Genomic DNA, 25,194 nt, shown 5'->3' on the forward strand with positions numbered 1-25,194 from the left:
AAAATGCCCAGTTTGTTGAATAACTGAAATTTTGTTCCAAACATTTTGGGTTTCAAAACTTTCTCCAAATCTGAGCCACGGTCCTAAGGCTGTGTCCCTAGGGAGCAGGAGCAGTGTGGCAGTCTGCTTGGCAGGACTCCCACGTTTAGCTTGGAGGCAGCCAGCTATGCCAGAGGTTTCAGGCAGTCTGCCACTGAGTCTGCAAGTTGAAAGCCTGGCATGCTCCATCAGTGCTTGCAGGGCTCCCAGGCTCTAGATGGGGAACAAAGAGGGAGCCTGGAGGACCTGGTTTGGCTCCCAGAAGCTGTGGCTCCTGGGCAGCCCCGTTCAGAATCTGAGGGAGCAGACATTTGTGTCAGCTTGGAGATTGCCTGTGTGGAACCCAAATGAATGTCAGATTCATTTCTCAGCTAAGTGTAAGACTGCACAGAAATTATGTATAGAAATTTAAGGTTTGTCATGACATAAAGCCTAGATTTGGAAAAGTCAAAAATTCCCTACAATTTGCAAACCTGGCTGTAGGCCCAGCTCTGCTACCAGTGTGGGCCTGTGCTTGAAGGTCTCCAAACCCACCAACCTCAACCAGTATTGTTTCATATTATAACATATTATAATTTATTTATTATAATAAATATTATTTATTTATTATAATAAACATATTATAATAATGTTTAACCACCAATGCATTGAACCAAGCAATATAGACAGTAATATTAAAACTAGAAGTAATCAAATAATGGCTATTTTGTTTGTCTGTCCATGGCAGTTCTGTTCAAACAAATAACACTCTTTGAAAACCAGCTTTTGATGACTCCTTAAATGAATATCCACCAGTCTCTCTGGTTTTGTGTATAAATCCACTTGGGTACAAGTGTTTCTTCTTCTGCTCTAGACAAACTCCCATCAGGAAGCTCTTTACCCCAGAAGGATGAGTGTACCTACAGGTGTGTGCACAAAATGTCCCAGTGGAGGCCTGGGACCTTGTGGAAGTAGAGACAGATCTTTAATACCAAAAACTGTCTTCTACACATCCTGCCATAAGGAGAGCAGAATCATCTTTACTGACAGTTACTTAAGGGTCTGCAAATTGGAAAATATTGAAAAACTCTGTGAACAGCATCCATTGATGCTCCCAGGAGCTAACAATAGTGGTCTTTCTGATGATATTTGTTGTCTTCTGTTATCACATTTCTGTTTTTCTCCAGATATTGTAATTGAGAGTTATTGTTTTGTCAAGTTTCTTGACAGCATCAAAAAACATCCCCTTTTAATTTTATCTTTCCTTTTTCTACATCTCTCTTTCTGTGTACCATCTGCTGAAGAATTTCTGCCTGTCACTAACCACTGTTTTTCTCCACTACAAAAATCTTTGTAGCCTCATGGTGCCCTTGATTTAAATACTCTCTGTGACTTAGTCACTGCTTCCTCTTGGTTTTTTAGCTCATTCTGTTTTATTTCTTCTGAAAGAATACTGGCAGTAAAAGACAAGCAAATATGCATGCTCTCTTACTTTGGATAAAAACTCATTGCTTTTAGATATCTTACAGATGCTCCCTTAGCTGGAGAAGTCTGAAATTATTAGTAAATTATCAACAGAACACAGCTTTTAAGTATGTACAGTATTAACCATTACCCACAAGAAAGACAGAAAAGAGGCAGTTAAAGGCTGTTGGGAAGGCTGAGGAATGCCAAGCTGCTTTTCCAGGGAGAGTGAGGGAGCATGGCTTATTTCACCTAGAAAAATTAAAGCCTCAGCTCCATCATCCCTTCCATCCAGCATAAATGCATACTGCTAATAAAAGCAGCAGTCCAGCTCTCCTTCCCATGACACCCTGATTGTTATTCCCATCCCTCCCTCTGCACCAGTTTTAATACTTTTGAGGCTACAAGGTGAACTGCATCTATTTGAAAATTAACCAGTTGTGCAGGGTGAGTTATCAGCCAGAGCACATCACCAGGCCAACTCATGGTGTGGCTGCTCTTACCAGCACTGGGGTTGCTGTGGGGGTGGTGGCACCATTAAACTGGCTCTGATGAAACATTCAGAAAATATGTATCTGAAAATAACAGGAGCTTGAGGTGTCCTCCAGCAGTGGGCAGAAGCAGTGAAGGAGATGTGGAGCTCCCCAAAAGCACTGAGGATCAGTGCAATCTTTCCTCCCTTTCCTCTCTTTCCTCTCCCACGCTTTGTCTGCCTCAGCCTTTTAGAATATAAATTTCTAATGTGTTTTCTTCAATCCCTGGGAGAATGGAACCCCAGTGTCAGAGCCTTTAGCAGTGGTGCAGTACTGTAGAAGATGCAGGGATGGGCAGATATAATGAAGAGGATTACAGGAATAAAAGAGCCTTGGAGAGGGGGTGGCTTAGGGCAGCACAATCAAAGTTTACAAAATCATCAAGGCCTCAGATATACTAAATGCACAACTGCTGCTCCTGAAATCCCTTGATAGCAGAACTAGGACCACTCACTGAAACTGGTGGAACATCAGATAAAAGCACAGATGAAAGAAAATTCTTCTCTGTGTAGTGGCTACCCAACTTCTCAAACTCATACCACAGGAAGCTGTGGAGACAGACAGCATCAACAGGCTCAGAAGGGGATTAGAGAAATCCATGAAAAGGTCCACAAGCAAACACTGAAGGAAACAGGAGGGATAAACCCTCTCATATTTCTATACAACATTTAGGGATGATACTATGGGAAAGGACTGCAGAAAGCAACCAAGCTTGCATTTTCTCCTTAAATAGCATCCTTTACTGCCATTCTTGGAGAAGGATTACTGCATGCAGCAGTGGTCTGGGAACTTCTTAGGTTGCCTTAAGAAATATTGAAGCTTCTTACAAATATAAATGTTGGCTTAGGTATTCAACAAGTTCTACTGCTGATTAAATACAAAGTAATAATTAAACTCCCAGTAAAGAGCATTTTCTCTCATTTTTTCTGTTTTCTTTTTGTATTTAGACCGAGCACCAAATACTCGCAATTAAGCCAGAAATCCACACTTAGATGTATCTAAAGCTTCCTTAGTTAATTGGTGACATCCTTAATTTGTTCCACGTGCAGTACAAATTCCTTTGGGTCTTTGAATGTCTCTTTTTGCCTGTCACAGTCCTTTTTCACCTTGACATGCTCAGGTGCTGCTCCCCTTGTGTGCTGATATTGCCCCTCATGCAGGGACAATCCCAGTGGCTGCAGAGCAGGAACTCCAGCACCTCCCACAGTGCTCAACTGGCCTGGTGCCACAGCAGGGCTGTCTTCAGAGTGTGCTGATCATTTTCTCCAGTTTATCGGATTAAACCCGATTACAGGGGTGCACTGGAGACACAGAAACAACAAGCTACTCACTATATATTGTTCTCTTAATGATCCACTTTTGGAAATGGCACTTTTTCATTTATGTTTCTCTCGCATTGAATTTAGATCTTTCCTCTGATTAAATTTCTTTCAGCTGGCATCCAGATAGTTAAAATACTGTGATAAGATCTATAGTTTCTTACATCATGCATTCATTTACAAACTGAATACATAAGAAAGAATAAAACAAACCAAAAAAATTACTGTGAGACTTTTTGTTGAGCTGGATTATCTGAATGAATTAATGTTCTACTATTCTCTTACCATCTGTATTTAAAATAGATGTAGCATATCTTCCAGGTGGATAATCAGTACAGTAAGACTGACACAACTTCCATTCTATGGGCATTTGTGCCTCTGATTTTGTAAGTTCTTTACACTTTTTTGGGAGTTTGAAATCACAATTCAGTAGCTTATTGCTTGTTAAGCACTGAATAGATAAAAGTGTAATATTTAATAGCCTGCCTCAGTCAAAGGGTTAATTAGTTTCAGTACATTATTCCCAATGACATTGGTGTTCTATTAGTAATTTCAAAAGATGATTTCTGTTGTAAGAATACACTAAAAAAAAAAAAAGTTAGGAAAAAGAAGAAACATGCCATAAGAAATTATTCATAGCATTTAAAGTTCAAGCACGTGGTAATTTCTACACTTGTGGACACTTTTTGTCAAGAAAACAAATTTCCAATTCTTTTGGTTTCAAATGATTTTTTTTAAGTGATGATTTAATGGAATTTGGCCATGTTTGCATTGCACCAGGCAAATCCTCTATTCAGTATAACCCAGGCAATGCTTTAGATGGTATCTCTTAATTCAACAAGAAAAAAGAGTTTCCTGATTGACTGAACAGGCTCCTGGACCAGGTGGATCCCTGTGAGTAGATGTGTGAGTCCCCACATGCACACCCCACTGAGCACTGGCTGTGTTCTCACATCCCATCTCCTGACTGCAGTGCACATACAGGATTTCACACACTGTGAACAATTCCACAGGCCACTGCCAGCTGGGAGGTGTCAGACAGATCAGTTACCTACGTAAGCACCAGCTGAAACAGAGCTAATCCAAAATGAGGGTAAGTGATTTTGGTTGAGAGGCATCTGTCATGAATTCACTGCTCAATTCTATTCCAGCAGAGCAGTTTTAATTGGATGGTGGTCACTTAAACTCTAAAATTTAAACCTCTATTCTAATATTCATGTTATCTGCCCTTTAAAAATTCCTGGATATTTGAAACCAGGAGCTGGAACAGGTCAGCTTTGGCAGGAGTAAAGAACAGAGCAAACAAAGGTGTTTTCATTCAGCTCTCTCTTGGCCTTTCTTAAAAATACTGCATTGTGGGCTGGTATCTATATAAACTAAAACCAGTGACTTTAATCTCTGTCTCTCAACAACCTGTCTCTGCTTTATTTTTAATGGCAATGGTGTGAAATACCTGTAATTAGGAAAGGATTATTACATAGAAACCTTATAAAGCTCCTTCAACACCCCCACTCAGCACTGTTACCAATCATCATCTATTGCCTATTACAGAAACTCTGTAGACATCAGCAAAGGAATGGTTTGCAGTTCATACACAGAGTAAGTCAGAATAAACTGTCTTTAAAAACTGACTTACTATTGCTCTTACTTGTTTTTAAGGAGGAATTACATCTTTCTTCTCATAGTTCTCTTTTTTCCCTACTGCTGGATACTCTCCAAAAATGGCATCAGTTCCTTGGGTCCAGAGGTTGTCTGATCAGAGAACAAAAAGTTCTGCACGTTGGAATACAGAATAAGAACAATGGCTTGAGGCCACATTTGACGAGCCAGGCACTTTTTCAAAATTTATTTTTTCCTGTTATTTTATATTTTTCTATTTCCATTGAAGCTAATAGAGAGTATCACTCCATTTCTTTGATGGTATAGAGGTAATTTTGCTTCAATTCTTTCCATCTGCAAGGTTCTTCCCTGGCCAATGGAAGCTTGAATCTACACAGCACTGTGAAAAGGAAACTTGATGGAGAGAAAGATTATGTGTTTGATAAGAGACTGAGATACAGCGTGCGCCAAAATGAAAGTAACTGTCGCTTCAGGGACATTGTGGTCCGCAAAGAAGATGGTTTCACTCATATTCTGCTGTCAAGTCAGACTTCAGAGAACAATGCACTGACCCCAGAGGTAAGTGTTTAGCCCTAAAAGCCAAAGAAAGCCTTCCCAATGTGTGGGTTATCTTGCAAACACTGCACTTGAATTCGATTTTATGTATTTTTTTCTCTAACTGATGAACTTAGAAAAGAAGTCTGGAGTACAGACATATCTAACTTTTTCACACTTGGGATTCCTATCCAAAAGAATGCAATGGAAATTAAATTTTAATTCACATGGCTGAAAAAAATAAAAGTAACTAAAGGAATGGCAGAATCAGTATTTCCAGCATGGAATTGTGTGAAGCTGCTTTTCACACATTGAAGTTACTGATATTTACTATCCTAGGAGAAATCTGCTCTCTTTCCTTTTACTAATTTAAATAGTGCTCCAGTTGTATACAGAGAATTTCAGTCTATATCCTGAGACAGCCTTTCTAAATTCCATCTTGATCCCTAATTACTTTTTCTCTGAATCACTGTATTTATTTATGAAATCTTAACCAATTAGGGGCTCTATCCTCAGCTGAATTGCATAAAGTCATATAACATATAAAAGGTAGAAATTAATTCCCTTGTTCCAAACATTATACACACAAAGGCAGACTCAGACTTCAGCTTGTACCACCCCAGTACACACACGGATCACTGCAAGGGCTGAGGAGCTTTTCCTTCTGTTCCCTGTGGCTGCAATGCCCTGTGACACCATTCCCATGTCAGAAGAAAAGGGGTGTCCATGAGTGCTGGCATCAGGATGGATGTCCTGGAGAGAAGAGGGCACACCTCAGCCCTGTTCACACCTGAGCCTGTTCACACCTGAGCCTGTTCACACCTGAGCCCTGTTCACACCTGAGCCTGTTCACACCTGAGCCCTGTTCACACCTGAGCCTGTTCACACCTCAGCCCTGTTCACACCTGATCCTGTCCCACACCTGAGCCCTGTTCACACCTGAGCCCTGTTCACACCTGAGCCTGTTCACACCTCAGCCCTGTTCACACCTGAGCCCTGTCCCACACCTGATCCTGTCCCACACCTGATCCTGTCCCACACCTGATCCTGTCCCACACCTGAGCCCTGTTCACACCTGAGCCCTGTTCACACCTGAGCCTGTCCCACACCTGAGCCTGTTCACACCTCAGCCCTGTTCACACCTCAGCCCTGTTCCACACCTGAGCCCTGTTCACACCTGAGCCCTGTTCACACCTGAGCCTGTTCACACCTGAGCCCTGTTCACACCTGAGCCCGTTCCCCAGGCAGTCAGGGCCTGCTGGATGGCCAGGGCTGCCATGGAGCAGGGAGGGAGCAGCAGGAGCTGCCTCCCAGCACCAGCCCTGCCTGGCTGAGCCTCCTGCAGGCAGAGCTCCTCCAGGGGCTGCCCTCACTGGGGAGATCTCGGCCTTTTCTGCCCCCCTCTGTCCTACACAGCAACTTCAAGAGTGTATGAAATACCAGTTTGAGCAGCACCTGAGGGAAGGGTAGATTGTAGCTGTGGGGAATCATGTCATTCAATAAGAAAAGGAGTAACTTTGAAGTTAATTACCTACAATGGGCAGGTATGATGGGTTCCCTTCCCAAATGCACACATACACATGGGCAGTAATACACTGAGTGATATTAACTGGCTAAAACTGATAGTACACAACATTTATCACTCCTAGTTTTTAAACTATGTAATATTTAGAAGGACTGTCTTGGTAATTACCACAGAACACCCAACACTTGCTTTTAACACTAATTTCTTAAAATGCATTAGATTGCATCAAATCCATCACTCCATCTCTGTCTTAATTACCACTAATTGACACTGCAGGTAATTTAGATGAAGGAGCTCAAGGGCCTGAAAAAATATGAAATCATGGACTCTCTGTGTTCAGTTAGAGCAGACATACCTTTACATTGCAGGCTGTGCTGTTCCACATCAGCAGAGTTCAGATGCTCTAACCAGGGGATTAATTCAGCCTCTTTGGATCTGCCAAACCAATCCATTTCATCCTTTGAGAGTTTTCAATATGCCAGGAACCCACCTCTGTGGAAGAATAAATGATAAGCATGTAATAGTCCTCTCCCTGCATCACCAGCACAGACTATTTCTAGAACCTTTACTGCAGCTCACTTGAAAACCAGGAAATGCATTTTAGAAAACCACTTTACTGACCAGGATGGTCAGGAATTAATCAGGTACTGAGTTCTCCACATGGAAATTGTCTGTTTAAACCTCATCCAGGCCAAGAGTCACAGGCTCTTGCCCTTGGAAGACTCATGGCTGTAAACATGAAACAGCTCCTTTGGCCTCAGTCCAGGCTGCTGCCCATGATCATTCACACCACAAAATCCAGCACCTCCAGGACTGGCAATTTCACATTCTTGCTGGCAATTACAGCAAAAACCCAGGAACTGAAAGGAGGAAGGTGTTGAATGACTTGTCCCTGCAGTTTGTCACCCATAGCCATAGGTGAGGCAAACTGACAAAGTGTTTTAGGGATGATCAGAGCATTTTCAGTTTTGATGCCTTTTATCCCCAGTGAATACGAAATAATAACACACAATTCCTACAAAATTAAGAAAGTGCGTTTCACTTTGTGTAAAGTGCTAACTTCAAGCTTTATTAGACATTCAGTAAATTATGTTTGCCAAATAGCAAATGAATTATTTATTCAGAGCAGGTTTATTTGATGTGCTTAAATAGTGGCCTGGTTATACTTGGCCATCAATGTTAAAGAAAAAAAAACAAAGGTGTGCACTGCAAACAATCATTTTAAACTTTTAAACCTAACCTTATACAAAATCCCATTCACCCCTCAATAGCTCTGCTTCCCTTTGGGCTTTATAGGAATCTTCAGATGAAATTCATAATTGTGTTCAATCATTGGCCCCTGATATTTATGCCAATTAAAATAGCAAAGAACTTATTTATACCAAAAAAAAAAAAAAAATAAAGTCTAGAGAAGTCTACCTGACTCTTTATATCGGTAACCCCAGTTGTGCAGGTGATTTTAGCATGAAATGTGCCAATGCTCTTTCCAGCAGCCTTTACACTGATTGATGTTGGCTTGGTGCTTCTTTAGTAATTGAGTTTTTTCTACAGAAGTGTTCAGGGCACTTCAGAAATTCTTTCTTATTTTTTACAAGCGCTTATAAAACTTCCAAGACAGTGTCACAAAACAGCACAGCACAGTTTGTTCTTATTTCAGTAGCTTAGGCTTGCTACTTTTGTTTGTTAAATACATTTCTGAAATATTTAATTATGAATTCCATTAGGGCATTTTTTCTTACGGGACTTTTGCTGCTCCTGAAGTTTTTTCTCCAGTGGTGCTGCTGCTGTTTTAACTCAGCACATCTCAAGGATCCAAATTCTGTTTCAGACTAAATTGACCCATCAGCTCTTCTCATTAACACTATTAACAGAGCTAGGAGTTAATATTCCGCTGAATTAAAGTGAAACATTCTCTAAAACAGCCAGTGCTTCCACCCAGGAGTGACAGAACTACCTCAAGTACCTTCTCATACACAAGAATCAAGTTTCAAATTTCAATGTGAATAACAATGTTTAAAGTTCTCCCAGGTACATTTTGGAGCACTGCCTTCACTTTTCCTACCCTGGAAATAATAAAAAAGAGGCAGCTACAAGTTTACTGTTCTGTGTAGTTCTGCTCTCTACACAAAAGTAAATTGTGGGTTTGGGCCAGTGTTTGTGCCTTCAGCTTTCAAGCTTCCCAAGTCCTTTAGGTGCTGGACAGAAAGGACTCAGAATCTGTAACACAGAATTTGTTTATGTAAAAAAGCACAGCTGGGGAAGAGGTTCTAAGAACAACAGAATGGCTTTAAAATTTGGGTTTACAGTAATATTTACAGAATAAATTAAATTATCTTTAAGAATATTCTTAAATTATCTTTAAGAATATCAGAGTGAGTCCTCAGAGATTCAGAAAAGTTAACTTTTATTAACTAGTGCTTCTATTTATGTGAACAAGAGACTTCTGTTCAAGATACTTTATGTAATTGTGGTGATAAATTCCTAGCTCTTTGATTTTCCCAGAATGTAAGCAAGATGGAAAGCAAAGGGCACCAAATTCCTTTGGAAATTTCCCACTTCCGGCAAAAGGCATTAAAATAAGCTCTTAGAAGTATAATTAAGTTTTTAACTGGTTCATGTTTATTTTGCAATATAAGATGTCCTGTTAAAGAATTAATGAGATTACATACTTGAGAGGATTAAAAATATAAGCAACTTCTGAGAAGGTGATAATTTTATGATATATTTGTGTTTCAATAAAACAGTAAGTGAAGCAGTAGGTCTGGTCTAAATTTACAATCCAGTCAACTACCATAACCTAAATAACTGGTCCATACTGTTGTGTAAATACTGCCTCAGAAACTTTCATCAAATGCATTCAAATAGAAATACTGTCCCCACAATTGCTGAATGGGTATCATCATGGCATCATACTTAATGCAGCATTCCTCACTGGATAGAAAAATGTATTCCCTAATATTATTTATACATTCACCCTAAGAAAGAGCAGATTGTGAGATTTTTTCCAGTGAATTGAGAGGATAACATTGCATTCAGATGGAACTAGGAAAACCAAAATACTTTCTTTTTTTAAATTTTATTATCTACCACATTCTAAAGTTTCTCTTTTAACACTGATTAAAGGTTTTAGGGGGTTTTCCCCTTTGTTTCCCCATTATATGTGCAGTGTTGCTGTGTTTCTCCAAGCTGAGGGCTGAGACAGCCTCTGAGACTCTCAGAATAAACAGTGCTCCTAAAATTGCTGATGACATTTTTGTACCTGCATAAGAATTTCAAATACACTTCCAAATTCTGCAGCTTTTAATTACTTCACTTCCACCCACTGTCACACACTCAGTATTAGAAGCATTCTGAAGTGCTCTTGTGGAAGTGAAGCATCTGAAAGTTCACCAGCTGCTCTCTCATGGCCAGTCCCAGCAGCCAGTAATACTCATCCTCACACAAACCCATAGGGAAGGCAGCACAATCCATAGGATTTCTATTAAAAGGCTAACCAGGGGGTGGCATCAACAAAACTTCAGTGTTCAGGGACATTTCTTAAACAAGGCACTTCAGAGATCTAAAGAAGTTTTGGTAACAGAAAGTAGTGAACAGAAATAATCACAGGCTAAAAAATCTTGGGTTTCTCTCACATGGCAACTCTATTTAAATCCCCAGCCACATTTAGCTCTCTCTTACCTAAATTTACACCAACAGCAAAGCTTTTGGTGCAAAAGAGAAAGCTTTGAGACAGCAGGACCATGTCTATAGGAAATACTTTGGCACACGGGTATGATGAAGGACAGGAGGTGTCACACTAGATGAAATCAGGGCCCTTGCGGTGAGGAGCAAATTATTTGTAATGAGGAGCACATTATAGAGGAGAGGGGCCTGAAATGAGTTACAGCTCACAAACCATGCCCAACTGTGACCAAACAAGAAGTTACCCATCAGAAGTTTATGAAATAAAATTTCCTTTCAAAAATCATTAGGAAACAATTCTCTGCTCAGGTGAAAGGCCATTTTCCTACAATACCAGCAGCTCAATTCTATACAAATTTTTATTAGGTTTGATTTATGGTGTAATTAATAGCTTGGTCCAGTTTTAAAACAAAGTCAAAATGTCTCTTTTTCAAGGGACTTCTATGATTTAACTTTTGTAAACTGTAAAAATGAATAATATATTTGTCATGTTGATGTATATGATGTCCTCTTGTCCTGCTTTGCTCTGGTTGTAGTTATATAAACCAAAGTAGTTGAAGTACTGAAAACTGGGGTTTAAAAATTTTGCTTTCAAGCTGTTGAGGTTAATAATAGGCTTTTGCTGTGATAAATATGTTCCCAAGAATACAGTAATGTACACAATGAAAATTAAAAAGTGATATTTGAAATTATTAAATTGCAATCAAATAGCATAAGCTGGGTAGAATTTCCCATACAACAAAGAATCCCCAACTCCTAAAACCTCTTGGAATTAATAAAACATCAACAAAGCACTGCCAAATAGAAAATATTCTGCAAACTCTCAGTGTTACCATTCTAATGATTCTAATATCATTCTATATTAAAATTCTATATATAATTGATGTAACTATTGATAGTGCCCAAAATTGAAGTCTCTCAAAATCAATAAGGTTTGTAAAAGTAGGGAAATGATATTGCCACGGCATGCATGTCGAATTGTTTACTTTTCTTTATCCACAGATCATGAAGGAAGTTCGGAGAGCATTGTGCAATGCATCAGCTGATGACAGTAAACTCTTACTTCTCAGCGCAGTGGGAAGTGTATTCTGTAGTGGCCTAGATTACTCATATTTAATTGGCAGGTTATCCAATGACAGAAGAAAGGAAAGCACTAGGATTGCAGAAGCTATAAGGTGACCCAAGCTTACCTATGATCTCTAAATTATGAAATGCAGTGTGTGATTATAAAGATATTTATCAGGTCCAAAAATGTTGTATATTTAAATGTTGATTGCATTCCAATTATAGTCCTGCAAATTTGTTTAGTAAAAAGAAACTTGGACCTTTCCATATTAGAAAAGAAAGCACATTTTTTCCAGTGCTAATATCCATAGGGATTTATTTTATTCTAATTCTCTGTATTTAATATTTCAAATCATTCCTCTAAAATCAAATACAACTTTGTTGTTGTTTTTCCAAATTCAGTATTGCTTCATGTTCTAAAGTGGTTCTGAAAGGCAGATCTTTTACTTGTTTTAATGTTCATCATTTTAATTAATTTCAGTCCAAATGGGAATCCATGGCTTATATTCTGTTGAAATAGTAGTCTGCCACTGTATTTCAGAACCTTAGTAGAAGGGTCTCCACTCTTCTTCTTAAATTTAAATTACTTAATATATATGTAAATGTAATTTTATTTTTGTAACTAAAATGCAACTTTCCATATGTATATATATATATATATATATCACATCACCTTAATAGAATTCCAGGGTTTATGACATGCAGTCTGCAAATCAATCTGCACAACACATCACCAAATGTTCCATTATCCACTAGGCAGATTTTCCAGTATAAATCAATATTATTCCACTAAAGCCAATGGTATTTCACCAGGAGACAATTTGATCCCTTTCCCCCCCCCCCCCCCATTTTCTACAAATAAATATTGTTCTGAGAGCTTTAAAACTTTATGCAACAATACTATGAAGGAAAATTAAAGAATTTTTTACAAGATATGTCTACTTGGGATTTATTAGTATAATGTAAGATCAGGTTTAGATATTACATAAAGTATATTAACCACCAATTATCTTGGTTACAACTACTGCAGATCAGCTTGGATTCCAGGTTTAAAAACTGTGAAATTCTCAAAGTAGCAATTATTTTGAAAGACTTTAAAAGATACTTCTTAAATGTAGTAAATTACAAGCTGTTTATAAGACCCTAAATATGCTCAAATATCATGGAGTGATAATTTTTAAAAGAGAAACCCTTTGAAGGACACAGTCTAAGTTTATTTTTTAAATGTGAGGGGTTTTAGCCAATGTAGAACAAAAAAAAAGTGAGGGTAGAAAATCACAATTCTTGTTTGAAAACACAGGCACACTCACCACCCACCAAAAGATACAAATTTAATATTATTGTAAAAATTGTGCAGTTTGGTGTTTTCATATAAGTTTACATTTATTTGCATACATCTAATATACAGGTGTACTTATCAATCCAACATTTAAAAAAGTATAAGCCAGACTGTGATACTCAGTTTTTCCACCCTTGGACTCACAGAACACTCTTGAAATACTGGTACAATGTACTGCTTGTACCTTGTCAAGAATGTCGGCTTCAGGCCCACTGAAAATAGATTTTTATTGTACTTCTGGAAACAATACCCCACGTTTTCCATTTAGCACTCTCTGTGCTTTCTGTGAACAAAGGACTCAGCTCATGGAAAATAAACTGTAATAAGAGAAGAAAAAATGTCCATTGCTTTTTTCAGTGGTTTCAATGTCCTAAAATACAGCCATGGATCTCTGCCTCTGCTGCTTTACATCAAGTTAGACTTGGATCAAAGTGAAACTGAAGTCTTGGTTACCATGTGTTTCCACTTTCCAAGCGTGGCTCTCCTGTACCGGTCACAAGTTACAGCTGAAGTTTCAATCCCTATCAAGTCTCCTCTGCCATGAATGCATCAGTCATTGGTGCTGTGCCTCAGCCACTGGGGTTGGCAATGAATGGATGTGCAGCACTGCAGCTCCATCCCAGATCCATCCCAGACCCACCAGTGAGCTGCCACCATCCACACGCTGTCCTGGAGCAGGGAGAAGGCAGAGAGGCTGCACAGTGTGGCCTCCACACTCATGGAAGGCATTCCCACACTGGGCTCACACCACCAGCTGGGCAGCGCTGTGGGACCTGAGCCACAACATTCTGGGTGTGTTCAGAAGAAAACAGACAAGGACAAATTTACTCGCTCAGCTTCTTTACAGTCCTGGATGTAAAGCCTACAAGCCCTGATCAGCAGCAAGAGCCTGGAAGAGTGCAGAGGTGTCTGAGCATCCCAGCATGTATTCCATGGTCAGCCTCCCAGATATGCTCTAGCAAATCCAGAAGCCTCCTGCAGACACGTTTTCCTGTATTTAAGCATCTGGATCTACTGTGTAACAGCAGCTATAATGTGAAATCCTTTTCAAAGACTGCTTTGAATTGAAACAAGGATCCTGTAGCCCAGAAACTCCCTGGGTGAACTTATGGTTTGGAGACAAGGAAATGTGCCAGGTTCAGGGTACAGAGACAACCCACTGAAACAAGGCACCAAACAGGAAACAAAGATAAATGGAGTGCTGGTCACTGCAGCTTCTGGAGACCAAAGGCAGGCATTTGTTCCCCTCATCATCTCCCAGTACTGTAGCCTTCCACTCCATCCTAGAGGTAGCATGTTCCATACCCATCCATTTTACCATCCTCTGTGCTCCCCATTCTTCCCTCACGACAGAGGCTCACTGTGCCTTCTCAATGTTGTGTTCCACTCTCTCTCGGTCCTCCCTTCCTTGCTCACTCATCTGAAGACTTCTTCAACTCTTCCCCTCCATTAATGTGTTCTGCTTTGTTCTTCTTCCACATTATGTTTCCTCTCCACATCCCAAATTGCCTTTCCATATTCACTTCCAATCCCGTTTATCACCATGCTTCCTGCTTTTCTCCACAACACTGGTTTTATCTGCCTCCACAGGGTCCTCAGATTTACTGCCACCATTTATCCTTGGTTTGCTTTCTTTTTACCTATCATTCATCACATCCCTATTCACAACTGCAGTCCTGTCTGAAAGACTTACGTAACTACTGAGGTTCTCAAAATTCTGGAATTAATGAGGTGCAGTGATCCACAGTCACTGCTCAGTCATAAACAACCAAAGAAATAATGAGATAAGGGAACAGCATTGTATCTGCAACAAAAACTAATCACAACTCTCCTTAACCCTGCTCTCCTCTAGACAGCAATGGTCTTGAACAGACAAAAACCATGTTCCTTATTTCACTCTCTTTGTCTTGACAGTGATCTCCTGGTTTACTGCTGTGAAGAGAGCTGCATCAATTCTCTATTTTCCCATGGTCCTCCTTACTAGAGGACTTCAAAAACAGAATGTATTAATTGAAAATTTAATGCTGGGTCATCTCATACTCTTTGTCCTCATGTAAAACACAGCCAGTGCCCCTGCACTTCAGCCCAGTTGCCACATGTGCTCTCTAACATGCAAGGCCCACCTGTGCTCAGGTACAGAGGCCTGGATCCGTTTGACCTCAGTGGGAGAGCAGCAACTCATCAAGGGCACATTTGACAAAATGTTCTTTCCTAAAATCTGTCAGCAAAGATGCACTCTGGATCTAATAAATAACCCGTGCAGGGACAGAATCTCCTCTTTTGCTTGGAATTTGATTTATCCATGTCTTTTTTCCAAAGTAACTGAGCATCTCATTTGCCTCCATATACCTGCTGTGCACTGAGCTGCTGAAGCCCATCATTTGCCCACAATTACACTCTTGCTTTTTCCTAATTGATGTAAAGGCCGTTCCATTCAACAGATGTCTTTCCACAGCTGCTGGTAGGTGGCTTATTTAAAAGATCTCCTCATCGCACAGAATTCAACATATTCTAGTTCATTCATCCAGATGAATGCAATGACATTTAACTTCCCTGTAATTTCTCATCACATTACTGGGATAGTCAGGCAAGGGCATCTGCTCTGTAACGGCTTTGCTGAAGATTTTTGCAATGAAGATCCAGCTGAAGATCACTCATCGTGTTCAGACTTTCTCTGACTTCTCTTTACATGTCTTGTTCTTTCTGCTGGTGCCATAAACATTACAATCTCCCAATTCACTGATGGGACTTGTAGTAACCTTTGACACAGGATCTTAGGAAAACTTTTTGAAAAAAATTTAAAAATAAGACTGTTATATTTCATCAGCAGCCAAGCAAGGTCCATCTCAGCCACTGTGGAGCAAACCAAGAAGTGCTGCGTGTTCAAACTCGGGAGTTACTGGTCCAGAAGCAAAACTAACCCAACCAAACCTTCCTGCAAAAAGTATCACACTCAGTGCAATCCACTTAATCAGACCATATACAACATACACAAAACTATGCAATAGCCCAGGTATTCAGAAAGATTAAATAACTAAAAATAAGCAGACTTTTCCATGTGCAAACTAGAAAGTATTTTGCAGTTCTCACCTCATAAAACTGGGCATTTGTTTTGTTCTTCTGTGGTTCTAATTTGTTTTCAGATTAAGTACATTAAACTTAGATATTTATGTGTTACTTCTGTATTCAAGATCTTTCTTTTATTTTTTATTTTAGGGATTTTGTAAAAGCTTTTATTCAATTTAAGAAGCCAATTGTGGTTGCTATCAACGGCCCTGCTCTGGGGTTAGGAGCTTCTATTTTACCACTCTGTGATATCGTTTGGGCAAGTGAGAAGGCTTGGTTTCAGACACCATATGCAACAATCCGACTCACTCCAGCTGGCTGCTCATCATACACATTCCCACAAATTCTGGGTGTTGCACTGGTAAGGTTTTCCACCTCAAATTGCTGAAGAACCTTTCATAAATTCCTGATCTTCTTTCTCTCTTTAAAAAGTAAACTATTTTCTTAATTGTCTTTAACGGAAATTAAAATTGTGGAAAGTTCATCTAATCACTACCAACTTCTTATCATGAAATAATCTTGGAATTCAATATACAACACCTGCTGTACAAAAGAAAGATTGAAAAAGCAGATTGACAACATCATGGTAGAAAAATGAAGAAATACATTAGCAGAATAACCTTGCAGAGTAGTTGTCTGCATCATGTTAGGAGTGGGCAGTAATACAGGCAGATACTGCTCTCTGCTCTTTAAAGATAATCCACAATGATTCCAGTAAGACTGCTTAGCTTTTACCAGTATAATAAATCAGAATTTGTCTCACAGATATTTCCTACTGGGTTCCATGACTCTCCACACAGTATCACTCATAGTTACTCTTGTAAGATCAGCAATACAGATTCACCATGCATGCCAGCACATTTCTCTTAAATTAAACCCATGCTGTGCTCTGGCCACCTGCACAATCCTTAAATAGCTACTGAAACTCCTTTTAAAGTATTTTGCAGTATGGAAAGATACAGAAGAACGTTTGTAATTTAATCGTAAAAATAGCAGGCAAGTATGAGAAAAATTTGAAGGGAATTATAACCCAAGATTACCAGAGTCTTTTGGTTTCACAGGCAAATGAAATGTTGTTCTGTGGGAGAAAGCTGACAGCACAGGAAGCCTGCAGCAGAGGACTGGTGTCACAAGTATTTTGGCCAACAACATTTAGCCAAGAAGTGATGCTACGAGTGAAAGAAATGGCATCCTGCAGTGCAGTGGTAAGAAATCAAAGTCCCTCATTAAATTTCACAGACATTTCACAGAGGTAAGGTGTGCTCCCAAGGCTTGTCACATGTGGGACCTCACTTTCCACAACCATACCTGTGAAAGAAGGCTGACATCAGAAAACCTGGATAGGAATCAGTGAGCTCATGGAGTCTCTCATTTTTCAGGGATCAGGATGGGAGGAGTTATTTCCTTTCACAATATTGGCATTTATTCAATGAGTGGCACCTCCTTGCCCCAGATTTTGAAAGGGGATTTTAGCACAGGTTTCCTGCATGAAGGTGTAACAGTCTGAAACTCTACAACTGTACTGGGAAACCTGTAAGAAAACAGATTTGCCCTTCACTTTGTCCTGGCCTACAGGACAGGATTTCAGCTGAATCTGCCTTCTTTCTGCACCTGCACTGCTGGTGCAGAATGTTCCAGACAGAAGGGTAGGAGAGTGCCAGCTAAGCTCTGCTGTGAAGGAGAGGTGGGATCCAGACAAGGGGGATTTGAACACATTCTGGTCACAGTGTATTATAACTTTCCTTTTGTGTACACAAAAGTTGAAAGAAAATCCTTTCCTGTCTTTCAAGAGGTTTTTCCCTTCAGGCAGATGTACTCCTATTCTGGGCACATCCTTGTTTAAAAACATGCAGTGAAGAAAGTGATACTGGCTGCAATAAAACTGCAGTAATTAAAGTGAAAACTGTTACAGTTTCTTGCTGTATTTCCTATGTCTGAAACTGTCTCAGCATCCCTCAGTTTCATTGAAAAGATCTGCTGTAAAAGGAGGTAGAGACACAAGAGAATTTTAATTAAACGAAGTGTAGATTAGATCTCACAGAAGACATTGAGAATGAAACTCTCTGGAAATGTAGCAGAATTTTATTTGATGATGCTGATATAACGTGTATTATTTGAGTAGAGAAAACCTCTGGGCTTTACTGTGAATTCTTCCTTCCCTCACTGCTATTGGCTGTCCATGAAATTTTCTCAAGATGCCTTGGAAAGACCGGTGCTGACTTGTGGACAAAGATAAACCTTCAAAGACTTGTTCACAAACAGACCACAAAAAATGCACAGGGCCCTTGATTTACTACTAACACCATTTACTTGAGCTAAAAACAAATACTACTTTGCAATAGCAGTGTTGAAACCCACAACATGTAGGAACTGGGCTTAACATGAAGGTCTGGACAAAGCTGAATGAAGAGAATGCACCTCCCTTCCCACAGAACACTGTGTTAGTTATATTAAATCTCCTGTCCTCAGCAAATCAGTAATGTAGGAATTATTATTGGGTTTGTTTGACCAGTTCATTGCCTTGTGAGATACAGACTGGTGTTGTGCATTTAAAAACTAATTTAAAGGTATCAATCTCAATGTGTTTAAAAATGGGTCTGGGAGAAGGGAGCTGAACTATGGGAGCAACCATGGACCTGCAGTTTGTGCCTTTCAGAACTTGCAACAATTACTAAGAAAGAGCTTGAGGTTGGGCTTTCTATTGCAAAGATCTCAGGTGATTTGATGTATCTGCCAAGTAAATCTCACTCCAGAACACAGTCAGAGGATGCTTGTTTTGCTTAGCACAAATCTTTTACAAACTATCTAACTTCTATAAAAATGTAAGCAGATGGACTTAAAAGGGGATTTGCAGTAAAGGCCCTTTCCTATTAATTTCTGTATTGATAAGGAAATAATACACGAGGGAAAATTCTCAAATATAATGGACATCCACATTTGGGTTTCCAACATGTCTACCCTTAAAGGCCACCTTCCAGAAAACAGGTAGCCAGTATATTGTCCCTCACACATTTTCATTTCAATGTGAGGGAGTTCAGCTCCTTGTGCTTCATGGCAGACCTTCAATAAACTAAGGTACTTTAGAATCCCTCATTCTTTTAAAAACCTGGCACTAACCCATCAACCTGAATTCTTAAAGATGCTGACTATCAGCAAGTGGAGTGGTGACTAGAAATCAAATGTAATTTCTGTGCCCAGAGGAGTTATTTAGATTGTAAAACAGAGTCAGTATAAAAATGCTGGTCATGCCAGTATCCATAGTAATTTTTTCAGATTCAGAATAAAATACTGAGTTGTATTTTGGCTTTAGGTGTTGGAAGAGTCCAAGTGTCTCGTGCGGAGCTTCCTGAAATCCGGACTTGAAGAGGTGAACGAGAAGGAGTGTCAGATGTTAAAACAGCTGTGGAGTTCTTCCAAAGGACTGGATTCATTATTCAGCTACTTGCAAGACAAAATTTATGAAGTCTGATATCTTGGCCTAACTTAAAGAGAAATTGCTCCAGTTGTGACCAGAGTCAGACATGACCATGTTTGAGAAGCAGAGGCAATGTATCAGTGAGGAATTTGTGACAGTGATCCCAATGCCTGTGGCTGTGTGAGCTGCACAGCTGCTCGTAGCAGGTTTGATTTTGTGTAACCAAGACGTGGGCAGGCGTTCAGTGCACGTAACCTGTGCAGAGGCTGCATCTTTCACATTGCTCATCCACATCCAACTCTACATTCCATGTGCTGAGAAGCACCACTGAGGCCCAGCAAGGCTCACCCCCCTGTAAGGGTTTCTTTTGTCTGTCCTTCTTAACTTATTCTTGCTGTTGCAGCAAGCACACCAGGGCTGACACAGAGGGCTCAGTCTAAAATCCGGGTCAGCACGACCTTTGGTAGACCCAAAAAACATACATTAGAAATATGTTAATTATTTTTTTCTAAGTTCTAACAGTTTAATGGAAAAATCTGATAATTTATATGTATAATATGTAAAGTTAGTTTACAAAAACTTCTAGAATTTTTTTCTTTGTTAAATTTATTTAACTTATTTATTTTGTGTTCATATTCAGCTGTTTATTGATCACAGATCTTATTTTCATATTACCCTTTTGACTGAATTAAAGGTATCACATGAGAATGCAAACACATTTTTAGCAGCAAACTGAGTAGAAAAATAAAGAATATATAGAAAACCCACAGAATATTGTGGGCAGTAAATGAAACAGCCACGTGCATGCTCCTCTATGTGTAAAACTGTACAAAAAATGTATGAAAACAGATTCATTTGCCAGGGTTAAGAGAAAAAAAAGTGGGTTCTGACACAGTGAGTCCCCCTTAAGTCTCTCTTCACTTTCTGCCTTCTTGAGGAGCACTGAAGGGCTCACCAACCAGATGCTTTATTTAAGTTTACTATACTCCTGTTAGCCGATACCAGTAACAGGGTGAGTGGTGCCCTTGTGTGGCATCGTACTGTTTTTCAGGTTTAAACACCCCTTATGGTCTGAAGTCTAAAAGCAAATCCTTATGAGCCTTAGTCTAGCTGCCTGATTCCTCAGGTGTGAGATAATTTCTGCTTGGAGGCCTTTGGGTGTGGGCCAGCAGTTTATACAAGGTGCTAGGCATTGAACTCAGTGGAGGCAGAGGTTTTGTTTGGCTTTTCCCAGCTCTCCACATCTGGCCACCCCAGCACCTGTTACAAGAACTTATGGCTATCCATAAAAGCAGTCCACAATAAAGAAGGAAAATCCAATCTGCTCTTTTGGAATGTGATCCTAGTACTGTTCAGTGACACTGACAGACTTCTGAACACTGGATGTCTCTCAGTTCTTTCCTGCCATGGGCAGTTTGTGTGGAAAGGACAGGAGCATGCTCTGAGACTTCACCTGCCATTGTAGTACGCCCAAATTGAAACCTCTTGAAGCAGAAGCTTTGCACATTTGTTTGCTTTGTAATTTGTGCACTTGCTCTCCACCCTTGAACTCAGTGACTTATTATGATTTAAACCTCTGCAAATGAGGCTGCTCAGCTTTCTCCCTCTTAGCATTTCCATAAAGAGTTTCAACAAAGCCTTTGTAAAGTTAACAAACAGGTGATTACAGTAAACAGTAGCCTTCAACATATTAATGTAACATTTCTTTTTCCACAATAATTAGAAGTGCTGTTTTTATGCCCTAATTGTACCACTGAATTTTAAGGAAATCATTACTCTAAATGCAGAAGTTCTCATGGCAATTCTTCATTAAAAAGACAGAATCTGGCTTCTAATTAAGTTCTTCCGTTAAAAATGTTTTTTAAAAGCAATTTATTAGCTTATTTTAAAATGACTGAAAGAGAACTCTTTCAATAACTATTTGAAATGATGGGTGCACCACTTGTTTTATACCAACTTGTTATTGTCCACAACTTGCCAGCAGCACCATGGGGCATGTTGGATTGATGTCCTGGGCTCCCAGCAGGGCAGGTGCACACGGAGTCACCTGGAAAAAGAGGGGTTACCCTAGTGAAAACCACACACACACACACGAGTTTGCACAATCAGGCCTCCAGCAGACACCTTCAGAAAAAGAAAAAAAGGCAATGGAAAGTACCACGATTCCTCAATTTCCTTTATTTCCTTTACTCCCGTCCAGAGAGCCATAACTCCTAGTCATGTGTTAATAAGATTTTAGGAAGTTTATTTCAATACTATGCTTAGTTTTTGTAGATAAATATAGCAAGATTGCTCAGCAATGTGAAGGAATGCGTTCTGAAAGAGATTTGCAAACAGAGAAGAATCTTACGTTGTTTGATCTTTTAAACTGCACCATTTCATCTGAATTTTCAGATATCTGTATCTTAGCATTTTTTATGACAAAGGAATGGTTGAAATACATTTTCTATAATTATTTTTCCATTAAAGCGAGCGCTAACCATAGTTAACATTTTTAATTATTCATATCTATACAGTTACAATCTAGTTTTCATGGAATCTATTTTCCCTTCAAAAAAGAGTAATAACAATGTTGAAAGCTTCTTTTCCAGTATTTAAACATCAGAATCTAAATTTTCTCTTGTGTTTCTATCCTTACTAGGTATTCAGATATCTAGATGTACTGTACATATTAGTCTGGGTACCTTTACTAATATTCACAGTATTTAAGATTAAAAATGCAATTTGTTGTTTAAGTATGTTATTTTATTCTTGTGTAAATTGTTTTGTACAATCTTTAAAATTCTACAGTTTTGCATTTGTAGATATTAAAGGTAAGCGATTTATTTTGTGTTGTCCTGCATGTATATTTTTGCTGTAGATAAGTGTTGCTTAGTTTACTATTTCAGTACATTTCTGTTTAAATAAATAAGCTTACAAACTTTAATACAGTATATATTTTCAAAATATAAACTTTTATATTTCTGTGGTAGGTTAGGGTATGCGTTTTAGGCAATCTTTTTCACTACTACGAACTGTTCTTTTAATCTATAATATAATGATTTTGTGCCAATAGTTTTTCATTAGAATAAAATGCTCTTTTAATGTTAGGGATGAACAAACAGTTTTGGTTGGGGTTTGTTTTATTTTTGGTTTTGGGTTTTTTAATTATTTTGCCAGCCTTTACAGTTTTAAATATAATTTATAAATGCATTGCATTTGTGAATAAGCCTTACCATTAGGTACAAGAAATCTTTAAAGCTGCATAATTGCTTGTGCAGCACTAAGGACTTCCCCAAATAATTGCTGTAAGAAAGTTAGCAAATCAGAGTACAGGGCCTTAAGTTTTTCTTGTGAAAAGGATAATACGGGTTGTTTCTTTTGAACAACATAGGTAGACTTGTCAGCATGGGCTTTGTTATATATAAACTGTGCATTTGTGCTCCCAACCATGGTAGTTTAATCTCAGGCTTTGTGTGGCTGGGTCTATAAAAGTCAAATCTGGCTAAAGCCAGCACTCTTTAGGAGACACTAAAGAAGTTTACATAAGAGACTTATAGACAATCTTATCATAGTACATTTGGGTACTCGCTATCCTCGACGTGTTATCTGTGTCTGCCCAATTAACCGTATGTTTTAAGCCATATTAAATCTCTTTACTGCTACTTTAAATACTACACTGAAAGTCAGTCACTAGCTTGCTTGCTCACAGACAGGATTTCGATTTTTAGTGAATAAAAATGTTATGCCTTCCATAAAAAACAAAGGACCAAAGAATTGCATTATTCTAATCAAGCATTAGTTCCTTGCCAGTGAACTAGTTTGACATTTGTACCGAAGATCAAACAGTCTCTGCTTCAAAACTGCATCCTCATCCATGTCAGGTGTAAGGGGGAAAGATGTATCCACTGAGCTATTGGGAAAGGAGTGATGTTCAGCTGGGATGGCATGTCTATTGGTAAGGCTTATTACCAAACCTCTGAGATGAAGCAAAGAACCAAAAATTCACAAGTTATGTCAATGTGAATTTATTTTCAGAACTTGCACAAATAATTAATTGTAGAACTTTGCAAATTAGGCCCTTAAGTTATTTTGTCAGAATGCCATGGAACAGACTAAAACAGTTTCTAATATTTGTAATGATGAGTACATATTATAATATTATAAGGGTACAGGCACCCCTATATCACAGTGTTGTAAATATTTTCTGAAACTGGTACAGTACTGAGGGACTTGTATCTTCTGATATATCAAATATTGACTGTCTAGATCAAATTGTACACAATTTATTTGTTGATGGTCCTGTAACTAGTGTATGGACACATTTCTGGGTGCCTTAGAAGTTGTATTTTTCATGTGTGTTAATATGCAGTATTTATACATTGTGAGAAGCTGCTTTGAATAAAAACATTGAAACTTTATTTCAATGCAGTGATTTTCAGTTTTACATAATCAGAATGAATGTGGTAAGTGGTAGCCATTATATATGATAATGCTATTCACAGGCTCCTGCCTTTCCAAAGAGACCAGGCACACAGTGGGCTTTTCAAAAGAAAATGAATTTTTTTCAAATGGCAAAACCCAGGGCACTGAGAGACACTGCATGAAGAACTCTCTGAATCAATTATGATCCATTTCAATTACCATTTGTTGATCAAGTCCAAGAAAACCAGCAAGAACTGTCCCACAAAAGCACTTCTAGGACACCATTACCACTTCACATACTTGGTATGTGCACAGCCCCTAAAGCGTTCCTGCCCAGACCCAGCTGCTCCAGGCAGGATTTTGGCTCCACGTGAGGGATTTGATTTGGAAGTGGTGTTTGCCAGACTCAGCCCAGCCCCAGCCTGGTGCAGGAGGTGGATCAGCCTGTGGGCCCCCATGGCTCCAGACAAAACTCCTGCCAGGGGCTCTTGTGTTCCAGGGGATTCTTTGCCCACAGCATCCACAAATGCTGTTTGCAATCATGTCTCTCCTGTGATTAGAAGAGTAACTGTAAATTACTTCTGCCTGGGGCAGAAAAGGAAGGATATTTTTACAGAGAGCCAGGGTTAGACAACCCAGTTATCCAACAAGGTCTGAAAAAATTACCTACACTCCACTCAAAGGAAACAATTAGTTCTGGCAATTATTGGGTTGGCTTTAAAGGCACTGCTAGTAAAAAACTGTGGTCAGCTATTTGGAGCAGAGGATTGAGCAGTTTAGTCTTACTTCACTATCAACAAATCCAATTATTTATTACAGTGACTCTTGTCAGGAATTAATGTAGCATCCAATGGACTGTGAGCAACATGCACATGATGAACAGGGTGTGACACCTTTCCTGTCTAACAGTTTTATTGATTGATAAGTTTGGTTTAGTTTTGACACAAATTGTCAACATGTGAATTTAATTTTACATAACTCATTTTTAAAAGAAAACAAAATTCTTTAAAATTAAAAACTTCATCCAAATATTTGGAGAAGGGGGGTTTCAAGCTTTTTCAAATGTCAATCCTTGTTGCAGCAAATTAATAGACAAATTACATGAAAGAGGAATCTTTTAAGTAGATACAAAGAAGTAATTGCATGTATAAAAGAACAGGAAGGTATTAATCCCAATTAAGGTATAAAAACAGGTCAAAGCTCTGCATACA

The 25,194-nt window shown here is 39.0% G+C and overlaps 1 protein-coding gene across 1 annotated transcript in view; it reads left to right on the forward strand.

The window, feature by feature from the left end:
• The window catches only part of CDYL2 (chromodomain Y like 2), a 59,050-nt gene extending 35,148 nt beyond the window's left edge, over nucleotides 1-23,902 (forward strand). The window contains exons 3-7 of the mRNA XM_058813484.1: nucleotides 5,295-5,512; nucleotides 11,697-11,869; nucleotides 16,315-16,525; nucleotides 17,226-17,369; nucleotides 19,475-23,902. Of these exons, the coding sequence (XP_058669467.1) occupies nucleotides 5,295-5,512; nucleotides 11,697-11,869; nucleotides 16,315-16,525; nucleotides 17,226-17,369; nucleotides 19,475-19,633 (905 nt within the window). The 3' untranslated portion in view covers nucleotides 19,634-23,902. The remainder of the gene's footprint in view (nucleotides 1-5,294; nucleotides 5,513-11,696; nucleotides 11,870-16,314; nucleotides 16,526-17,225; nucleotides 17,370-19,474) is intronic.
• Nucleotides 23,903-25,194: the final 1,292 nt, after the last annotated feature.

The sequence above is a fragment of the Ammospiza caudacuta genome, chromosome 13 (genome assembly GCF_027887145.1).
Source record: "Ammospiza caudacuta isolate bAmmCau1 chromosome 13, bAmmCau1.pri, whole genome shotgun sequence".
Lineage (NCBI taxonomy): Eukaryota > Metazoa > Chordata > Aves > Passeriformes > Passerellidae > Ammospiza > Ammospiza caudacuta.